This window comes from Suillus fuscotomentosus, assembly GCF_016647785.1.
Source record: "Suillus fuscotomentosus strain FC203 chromosome Unknown F5891scaffold_13, whole genome shotgun sequence".
In the NCBI taxonomy this organism is placed as follows: domain Eukaryota; kingdom Fungi; phylum Basidiomycota; class Agaricomycetes; order Boletales; family Suillaceae; genus Suillus; species Suillus fuscotomentosus.
The window spans coordinates 264,530-274,322 of NW_024539525.1; the positions used below are offsets into that span (position 1 = coordinate 264,530).

The following is a 9,793-nucleotide window of genomic DNA, read 5'->3' on the forward strand; positions in this document are numbered from 1 at the left end:
ACTTTGCTATATCTCACTCAACTCTACTTCAAATCATATCCTGCTTGACCACATGTCATTGTACACTTGCAATACACTATTGCGAAGTTGAATCTTTGAAATTGATCAAGAAATTATTGAGATCCTTGTTGAGGTGTGACAGAGCCAGAAATCACGTCTTGCTGTCACCAAGCCGAGTCTGCCGTAGCGGAGTTTTATTTGCTCTCACTAACTGAGACAGATTGTTTTCGGCGGATGTGACATTGTGTGACTGTCCGAGCCAGCGGCCGTCTGAAGTTCTGGTAACCGATAGTATATTTTGTGTTCAAGTAGCCAAGTGCGTGGGATGCCGATGCATCCCCATCCAGCGCAGAAAAGTCCGGCACGCACTACGGCAAGAACCACGGCAAGACGGCACGTCGAGCATTGAAATTACACCGCAGCACCAACGAGGTGATTTGAAAGTCCACCAAAGTCCGCCACCTGGCCGTCTTTTTGCCACTGTAGTGCCGTAATTACTATAGTGGATTGACGTAATAAGTAACCAGTTTGAAATGCTCAAACCTTGATTTCGGGTACCGGATCAATTGCTTCACGGAAGGCACAATTGCAATAGCAACAAGTCTTTTTCTTCGTTCCGTCTTCGTTTCAAGAAAGTGTCTCAAGACGCTGACCCACTCATTTCGATTGTCGCTCGTTTGAATTTTGTCGGCCTGTCTTCTAGCTCAGGCCTCTCCATCAAGGCATTTGTCTTATATTATAATTAGTCTCTCTTTAAATTCTCGCCGTTGGCGTAAGCAGGAGAACCCATGGTGGTTTCAACGCGCTGCAGATGTCGCCACAGCGAACGACTACTACTCGTACCATGTCTAGCCTTCGCCGCTCTCGCAAGTACCCTGCTACAAGGAGCTATGGCACAGACCATGTACTCTACGCCTACTCATCAACTTCAACATCTCCAAGATCCTAATGTCATTGTCACCAACAAAAACGGGACCGTCGTGGTTTACAGTCCACTCACTGGAAATGAAATTCCTCAAGGACTCGCAACCGATGGCAGCGGTAGTGGATTCTCACTGCCTGCTGTCTTGTGGATTGCGTTCTCGTTCATAGTTGGCGTTCCGCTTATGCTGGCCGGCTTTCGTGGCTGGCGCCTCACCACCGGTGCGGCCATAGGCCTATCTGTGGCTGTAACATGTGCGTAGCGACTAATCATTCATCCGTATGAAAATTTACCTAACCCATCTACAGCATGGTCCGTTTTTGTTAATACATTAGACAATGTCGGTATTTCGGACATTACCTTGACAGCTCTAGTTCTTGTACTATTTTGTTTTGGTTTTATCTTCGGGCTTTTAGAAGTGGGTCGTATGGTAGGCATCCTCCAGTTAGGCATACAGGGTGGCCTTGCCATCGGGATACGGATAGTATTACTACGTAACCTCTTATTGGTACCCGAGCCTGTTGCGTTCTTCGTTAATTGGCTACTCATAGCATTTTGTGGTCTCGCGAGTGCAGTACTTGTCATTTGGAAACAGCGAGCTGGACTGGTGAGCGTTGAATTCGTCCTTCATGGTCTCCTTGAATCCTGACTGAATCGAATAGCTTCTAGGATCGGCGTCTGTCGGCACTTTCTTGTGCGTCCTGGGGACCGACTTGGCTGTTAATCAGCAATCTGGCATGAGTCGGGGCCTCAGATATTTGATTGACAGAAACAGTTATCATGTCGTGGTATGTACTCACCTTGAATTGTTCAAAAACGATCACAGTTTAATCAGATTGCAGGACACCACGAATAATGGGTACTTTCCGCCCACGGGCACATTGGTTATGATTGCACTCTCCATTGCGCTGACGTATGTGTCGCCAATTTCTCATGTCTTGTATCGTAAGCCTGATATACTGGCACGGGACATGAACAGACCTGCATTCGCATACGCCCAACATAGGTTCTTTAAGGGTCCTTTCTGCCCAGTTCACGATGACGATATCGAGTCCCTTCATGCATCAAACGAGTTTCCGGCTGACGAAGAACCCAAACCATCGGGCGAGGAAACACTGTCTAGTTCGCCAAATTCGTCACCTGTGTCGGCTTTGTCACAATCGATGCCTTTGCTTAAAGATTGTTCCTCGATACCTGCTGCCACGGAGAAAGTACGAACGACCGAAGGCGACGCAATCGCGAACGACAGTTAACGTTCATCATAGCACATGCATCCTTGGATCTTATACCCTAGCGATTACCTAAATACCTTAGTAGTCGCATTTCATTTTATTGCATTTTGTCGTTCTCCATCGGATATCTTGGCACGCATTATGCATCTGCTTCACACCCGGATCCACAGTAGACTCCCGTTTGTTCCGGAAAGATTACTGTTTCACTCATCTAAATCGGCAGCCCTGAGCCGTTGGTTGATTGTTTCAACTTACTTGACATCGATGTGCCGCCCGGTTTTTTGACTAGTGCGCGCGCGCATGTACCAATATTCGGATGCAAAGCGGATAAAGAACGGGGAAAACATAGCTCGTGACTCTCGCGGGTATAGTGATGATCAATGATCGATTGATCCAAGGACAGTACTGGAAATACTTGGTCGGTGCTAACGCGGGAAGGTCCGGAAATAGTAGACGAAAACCAAATATTCACATGTTAAATCCGCGCCAGTCTTACATTTCATCGGCCGTATGTGAGGTAACCCTCATTTTGTTTTGCCCAGCTTTTCATCCGCTGGTATCTAATACCCCACCCAACCCTCCAGACGCCTAGGTCCTATAATTATGTCAAGAAATGGGGACAAGAAGCCGGTAGGCTTCGCTACACATATCACGGCTGGAGGGATCGCTGGCGCGATGGAGGCGGTAAGTGTGTATATTCAATGTCGTCCACTACATAAAACGATCAAGGGTCTCAGATATGCTGCCAACCACTCGACACCATAAAGGTGCGGATGCAACTCTCCAAATCCGGGATGGCCCCTGGGGTATGTCACAAGTGATGTTGTACGGCATTCATCAACTAACTCCCCGCCAGACAAAACCACGAGGATTTTTGGCGACAGGTGTTATGATCGTTAGACGCGAGACTCCATTAGCATTATACAAGGGCCTCGGCGCTGTCCTTTCCGGAATAGTCCCAAAGATGGCCATCCGATTTGCCAGCTTTGAGACCTACAAAGAATGGTTAGCAGATAAATCAACAGGGAACACCAGGGTGGGGAATATCTTCATCGGTAATCTATTCAAAGTTGTTGCGTGATGGAAACTGAACTCTCGGCTTAGCTGGGCTCGCTGCTGGGACGACCGAGGCGATCGCGGTCGTCTGTCCAATGGAAGTGGTGAAGATCCGTCTGCAGGCGCAACAACATTCGCTCGCCGATCCGCTGGAAGCTCCGAGATATCGTAATGCGGGTCATGCGGTGTATACGATCATACGTGAAGAAGGTTTTTCGGCCCTTTATAGAGGAGTCTCGCTCACTGCTTTACGGCAAGCTACTAATCAAGGTCAGTCTAACGAGTTCTGTCATTGATACCGTGACGAGGCTTATGAATCATGTGATCGTAGGCGCGAACTTCACTGCATATCAGGAACTTAAGAAATTGGCACACACATACCAGCCGGATTTGAAGGACTTACCTTCATACCAACACATGATTATTGGACTCATATCAGGTGCTATGGGACCCTTCTCGAACGCTCCGATAGACACGATTAAAACTCGTAAGTTCATCTTACAGGGATTGCCTACATTCAAGTAATCCATGACACCGATAGGATTGCAAAAGGCCACGTATGAACCAGGAACCACGGCGTTTGAGCGGATTGCAGCGATAGCAAAGGATATGTGGAAACAGGAAGGCGTCCGGTCGTTCTACAAAGGAATTACGCCGAGAGTTCTGCGGGTGGCTCCTGGACAGGCGATCGTGTTCGCTGTGTATGAAAAAGTGAGAGGGATCATCGAGACGATGAAAGTTTCACCGTCGCAAGATCGGTACTCGGAGTGATTTAAGAAGAGCGAGGAGATTCATTTGCAGATACAGAAAGTCTCAAGGATGTACATTGTGTTTTGGCTAAATGAAGGGTGGTGTGAGTTCGAATTCCGATTTGGTTTGTGGTGGGCGGACGCTGGGAAGTTGGAACGGCTCTGACCGGCCCGACCGATGTTCAGGCCTCAGGCGAAGCCAATAGACCTTGAGCCCGAACGTTTGAACTTTGACTGCATACAAGCTCTTATAACGTAGACGGAACGGCTGTCATACTACAGCCTACAGGTCTGACTAGACGAAACAAGAGGCGAACTAACAGTGATGGCTGCTCCAACGAAGGTGCTAATGCTGCATGGGTAAGTACCAGTTTATACTCTAATGAGTTTACGAATCACCACTGGCTGAGCAGCATACGTGGATGACTGATTCACTTCCTCAGACACTCGCAAAATGCAAGTATATTCAGTAAACGCGTAAGTATCTTCGTGTTTTGGTATCCCATCGTCATCTTACAGGCCGATTCATCAAAGCTTGGGGCCTTGAGGAAATCGATGGGAAAAGGCATTGAAATGGGTATGCTTGGAATCTATGTAACCATTCCGATGTACAGGTTAACAGGCGGACATAGTATTCATCGACGGACCCATTGTCTTACTTCCTGTTGACCTCAACGGCGCCTCGTCTGCAGCTTCGTTGGCAGCTCTCGGAGCCTCAGAGGCGAACGCGACATCCTCTGATCCTTCAACTACGCCCCGAGCTTGGTGGAAAACTAACCCAGAGAAAACAATCGCCCACGGGTTAGAAGAATCTATACTCCTTCTGAGAGATATTCTTCAGCGTGATCGATATGATGTGAGCATGTCCGCTGCATATCACACATTGAGTTAAAATGAATTGGTCGTAGGGTGTGTTTGGCTTCAGGTAATCTTTCACTGTCCATCTTTGATGCCGTTTGGCTTATCGGTGAAACCAAAGTCAAGGAGCAGCTATGGCTGCTCTGCTTGCCGCTCTCGTGTGTATATTCGCGATGTGATCGTACCTGTTGACTCTCAAGGCTTCATCCTTCTCCAGCTAGAGCGGCCTCATTCATACCCTCCCTTTCTCGTTGATGGAGAGGGCTCCTCACCCGCCTTTGTACGTGATGTGTCCTACCAAAGAGATACAAGTGCTCAGCCTTGACTTAGCAAATTCTGTGTAGCCGTCTCAGGCTTCAAAGCACCCGGGTCTCTCAGTGCAGAAATCTTTGGGACATCATATTCTACACCAACCCTGCACGTTCTCGGGAGAAACGACGTCATTGTCATTGAGGAGCGCTCGAAGGGTCTACTTGATCTTTCACAGAACAAGAGATTGGAGGAGCATGATGGCGGTCAGCCGATTCCACCATGTGCTGTGACTCGTTTCTGACACCCTAGATAGGTCATTTCGTGCCCTTGAAAGCCATCTGGAGGGAGTTCCTCCGCAATTACTTGACTAATCCTCTTGGGGTGATTCCTTCCCCAGAACCGAGAAATATCATTCAGCCTACATCTGCAAAACTGTGAAATGAACGCTCAACAACATTTAAGTTCGAAGCTATTACGACCTCTTACGACCTACTGATTCTGAGCTCTGATTGGTGGAGATGCAGATGTGACACGTAAGTGTTTGCAATGCCCAAAGATTGGTTTATGATTAAATAACGAATTGAAAGACATGATAAGCACCTGTACCTGTAGGTTTGATGTATCACTACCTATAACCACAAGTCATTTGTGATACATGAATTGCTGTAAACTACAGATGGAGTTTTTTTTTTTAAAAAAAATTCCAATTTATGTCCTTTGAAGTAGATACTATGTAGGACAGTACGTTCTAGTCTACGGGACCCCTAGTGTCCCATCGCAAACCTGGGCGCATGAATGCCCTGGTGTGGGCGTACCCTGCCAGTCTGCTGTTCCCGCCAGCTGTTTTAGACGTGCCGCCCATAAGTAGAGATGACTTTGATTATTCGCGCATGTGATGATCTCTAGCAATGGAATATGCATACGCATACTCGGTCGCACGAGGCGAGCTGGTACAGGAATCATGAGGGGTGCAAGTGGAGGAAGATATATATGCCAATAGTGTACTGTTGGTTGGCTAGATCGTCTCCGTTTGACTGATGCCACGTAGGAGGGAGGTTGATTCCGTGTATATGAGTGTTTGAAGAGGGGGATTAGAGGTGTTGTACATGTGGTGGTACAGAGAGGGGTATGGGGACTTGCGGTAATATAGACATGTGTATCTGTGTATTTACAAGTTTCGTCAATCAGGAGGCATGTGAGGCAGTGGTACTTCACCGAACGTCAGACGGAGTCGTCCAGTGGTGTTGATATATTTGACCAGGTGGGGAGTTGCTTCTGGGTCAGAGAGTAGGTATGGGAGGGATGTGGCTTTGCAGCCTAGTGCACATGCCAGGATGTGGCGTTCACGGCGAAAGTGAGGGCAATCAAGCAGGTAGTGAGGGACGGTCTCGGCGATGCCTGGACAATGTGGACAGAAGGGAGTTGGCGACTTGCTGATGTGATGTAGATGCTTGCATAGGGGGGCATGGTGGGTGCGAAGGGCCATGTATACTCCAGTGAGTCGCTTGGGGAAGTGGGCAGTGAGTTTGATGAAGGATCGTTGTAGCAGTTTGGGGTCTATGTGAGTCGCACGAGCATAGCGTGGCGATTTGCGCCACAATCGCTTCCATCGAGCATGCGATACATCACGCTGAACTTCCTTGAGTGTCGAGATACTGAGGGGTAGGGCGTTATGTCGAAGGTAGTGTGGGAGATGGTGGCTGGGGCTACTCTGGTGCCATCCCTCAGCCGCCCGTTTCGCGTGCTTGTCCGCATCCTCATTGCCGTGAACATCTGAGTGGCCTGGGACCCATCTGAGGGTGATGTCGAAGTCGTCATGATCCTTGGCAATGCACTTCAACATGCTACAAAAATGATTGATCAAGTAAGAGCCCGGGTTTGAGTTGAAGCTCTCACCAGATTGAATAACCACTTGGTTGTCGACAGAGATGGAGAGAGGAAAGGTGAGGTCTCGTTCCATTGCGATTAACTTAGCAGCTAATGTAAGGCCGACTGCCTCCGCTTCATACACAGTATGTTCCTTCTCCGTTCCCAGATGGAAACGGAGGGTGCAAGGGCATTTGCCCATGCAGAATAGTACTGCTGCCGCTCCCACCCCTCCCTGGTGCCCAGATCCATCACTGTATATTTGGATGGTGTCACAAAGCTGGACATGTTCCTGGATGGCCGATTCTTTTGAAGCTGCAATGTGGGTCCGGTATGGGTTTGTGCTTGAGGGTGGTCTGCGTGTTGGTAGGAGTGTCTCGATGTCCTCTGGGATGATAGAAAACTGATGTGTGAGACGGTGAAGAGATGATCGATGAGACACGACATATCACTTTGCTGCACAACAAACTGGGCCATATAAGGGGTGGGTGTCAGGGTAAGTGGCGAGGTGAACAATTGCCCTGTGACAGGTGTTCTGGAGGAGGAGCGGGATGGGTAACAGGTTAGCATGAACTTCTAATAAATCTGTAGCTGTAGATTTCATGGCTCCTGTAATGGCAAGCGCTGCTATATGCTGTACGGAGGTTAGGCGCTTCACTACTCCAACAGAGCCACGCTGTAAGATGTCAGAACCTTCACGAAAGGTGGGGGTGAACCAGAGGTCTGCTGCATATAACATTTTAGGGACTGCCACTGCCTGATATAGTTGTCGCATGAGGTGAAGCGGGAGACCCTTGGCTGCTGTAGAGAGTCTTCGCAGTTGAAAGACATAGGCTGTGCCCTTCGCGATAGCATTGGCTGCCTGCACTTTCCAATGCAGTTCCTGGTCGATGATGACTCCCAGAAAGCAATGACTGGGAGTGGGCTTGATGGTTGTGCCCTGGATGTGCATATTAGGGCGTGTCTTCCATCGATTCATTGAGAAGTCTATTAACACAAACTTGTTAGCTTCAAAATGTGAGTTGTGGGCTCTTGACCAGTCATAACAGCCGCCCGGCCTTTCCAGCATGTCTGCTAGAATAGCGTGAGTAGATTCAAAGTCCTTACCGACCGCTATAAGTGCGGTATCGTCAACAAACGCTAGAGTTAGCTCTGTGATAGTGGCTCGGCCCCTCGGTGGTTTGGCAACATCAACGAGATCGGAACTGTATATGATATACAGTATCATTGATAACGGGTCACCTTGACCTATCCCGTTATTGATGGGGATCCAGTCTGACGTATAGCTGTCGAAGCGAAGTTGCATTTGTCAATCTGTTAGTAATCGCTCTGTAAAACTTACTATGTCCCTCAGGATGTGTCTCATACGCATGTTGTGTATGATGCGCTTCGTCACCGCATTGGGGAATGCACCCTCAATATCCAGAAACAAGACTGAGGTGACCTTGTGAGATCTCCATGCATTTTTAACTGTCTCCTTGAGCAGATGTAAGGAGTCAGTGGTGGAGTGCCCTGGCCTCCCCCCGAAGTGCGTGTTCGGCAGGAGGTGGTATTGCTCGAGCGTGAAGGTTAGTCTCTCAGCAACAACAGCAGATAACAGCTTGCCCATTGTGTTGAGCAGTGCTATAGGACGGAATGCCTTGGGGAGGGAGTAGTTGGGTTTTCCCGGTTTGTGAAGCACCACCATCGTGAACTTTTTCCATGGTTCATAGTAAGTGCCAAGGGTGAAGACCACATTGAATAGGTGTGTGAGGTAGGGGACGAGAATGCCTGTACACTGTTTGTACACTATATTGCAAATACCATCCGGTCCAGGAGCCTTGTATCCATTGAGTTTGATGATAGTGCAAGTGATTTCTGCCAAAGTGAAGGGAGTGTGCAGGGTTACTGGGTCAGGGTATAACATGTCTGAGGGTACAAAGTCGTTAGCAGGGGGTGGAGGGAAGAATGATGTAGCTATGATGGTGCTCTTTTCGTGGTTGGTATTGGCTTCAGTCATGGTGCCATCAGGTCGTTTGATGCAAAGAGTGGGTACTCTTGTCTTACCCCCATCCTTCGGTTCTGATGAGATATATTTGTTGGCCGTCCACAAGTCATTGCCTTCTATATCTTCCAACCATTCAATCCAATGCTGTTTCTTCGTCGACTCGATCTTCTCGGTGTAGCGTTTCTTGACATCCGCAAGGTCCTGGTGGCAGGTGTGTTGAGGTAGGCCTCTCATTAGGTAGGCTTGCCGGCTGAGGGTATTGACCTATTGATGTAATTGTGTTAGTTCATGAGTCCACCAACATTTAGAATGTGGGCAAGGTTTGGAGAAGGATACTTTAGCCTCGATGGAGGCAGTGATGGCCGCGGTGATACGGTCTGCAGCAATCTGGAATTCCCTGTCAGTGACGAGCGGTTGAGGGGGGAAGGGGGAGAGTGCAAGGCTAAGGTTCTCCTTGAAGTCGTCCCAGTCAGTCACACGCCAATTTCTGTGTGGGTCGTCATTGATTGTGGGAGTGTCCAATTCCAGTCGAAGAAGGATCGGAACATGGTCAGTCCGCAGACCACGTTGGGCTGGATCTGTCTCACAGGACACCACGGTGTCATTGATGGATTCTGTCCTGAAGACATTGTCGGAGCGGGTCCAGTTACCTGTGGCAGATGACTGTAGGGTGGGGAGTCCGCAAGGGAGGAGTTGTACCATTCTGTAGTCAGCAATCAGCTCAATGAGTGGGCTGGCTGCATTGTAGTTGAAGAGGTGCCAGTTCCTGGCTTCTTCCCATAGAGGATGGTGCTGATTGAAGTCCCCCATCCAAAGCATGTGGTCAGTTTCCAGAGGGCGGTGAAGGTACAACAATTCAGATGGTGAGTCT

The 9,793-nt window shown here is 48.7% G+C and overlaps 3 protein-coding genes across 3 annotated transcripts; all 3 read left to right on the top strand.

The window, feature by feature from the left end:
- Positions 1-581: 581 nt before the first annotated feature.
- F5891DRAFT_1018689 (uncharacterized protein) lies at positions 582-2,370 on the top strand. Its single transcript, XM_041361048.1, has 5 exons — positions 582-1,176; positions 1,231-1,529; positions 1,585-1,710; positions 1,765-1,835; positions 1,902-2,370. Exons 1-5 carry the CDS (start codon positions 789-791, stop codon positions 2,173-2,175), a joined length of 1,158 nt encoding a protein of 385 aa, XP_041228888.1. The 5' UTR covers positions 582-788; the 3' UTR covers positions 2,176-2,370.
- Positions 2,371-2,596: 226 nt separating this feature from the next.
- F5891DRAFT_1018694 (mitochondrial carrier domain-containing protein) lies at positions 2,597-4,077 on the top strand. The gene is made up of 7 exons (XM_041361049.1): positions 2,597-2,671; positions 2,739-2,838; positions 2,892-2,960; positions 3,011-3,209; positions 3,259-3,480; positions 3,542-3,697; positions 3,752-4,077. Exons 2-7 carry the CDS (start codon positions 2,758-2,760, stop codon positions 3,979-3,981), a joined length of 957 nt encoding a protein of 318 aa, XP_041228889.1. The 5' UTR covers positions 2,597-2,671; positions 2,739-2,757; the 3' UTR covers positions 3,982-4,077.
- A 3-nt stretch (positions 4,078-4,080) lies between these two features.
- F5891DRAFT_1142089 (serine hydrolase FSH) lies at positions 4,081-5,507 on the top strand (the record flags this gene model as incomplete). The annotated part of the gene is made up of 9 exons (XM_041364920.1): positions 4,081-4,320; positions 4,404-4,436; positions 4,494-4,536; positions 4,592-4,815; positions 4,868-4,884; positions 4,939-4,975; positions 5,035-5,108; positions 5,148-5,332; positions 5,383-5,507. The coding sequence occupies exons 1-9, from the start codon at positions 4,285-4,287 to the stop codon at positions 5,505-5,507; spliced, it is 774 nt and encodes a 257-aa protein (XP_041228890.1). The 5' UTR covers positions 4,081-4,284.
- Between the last annotated feature and the right edge of the window lie 4,286 nt (positions 5,508-9,793).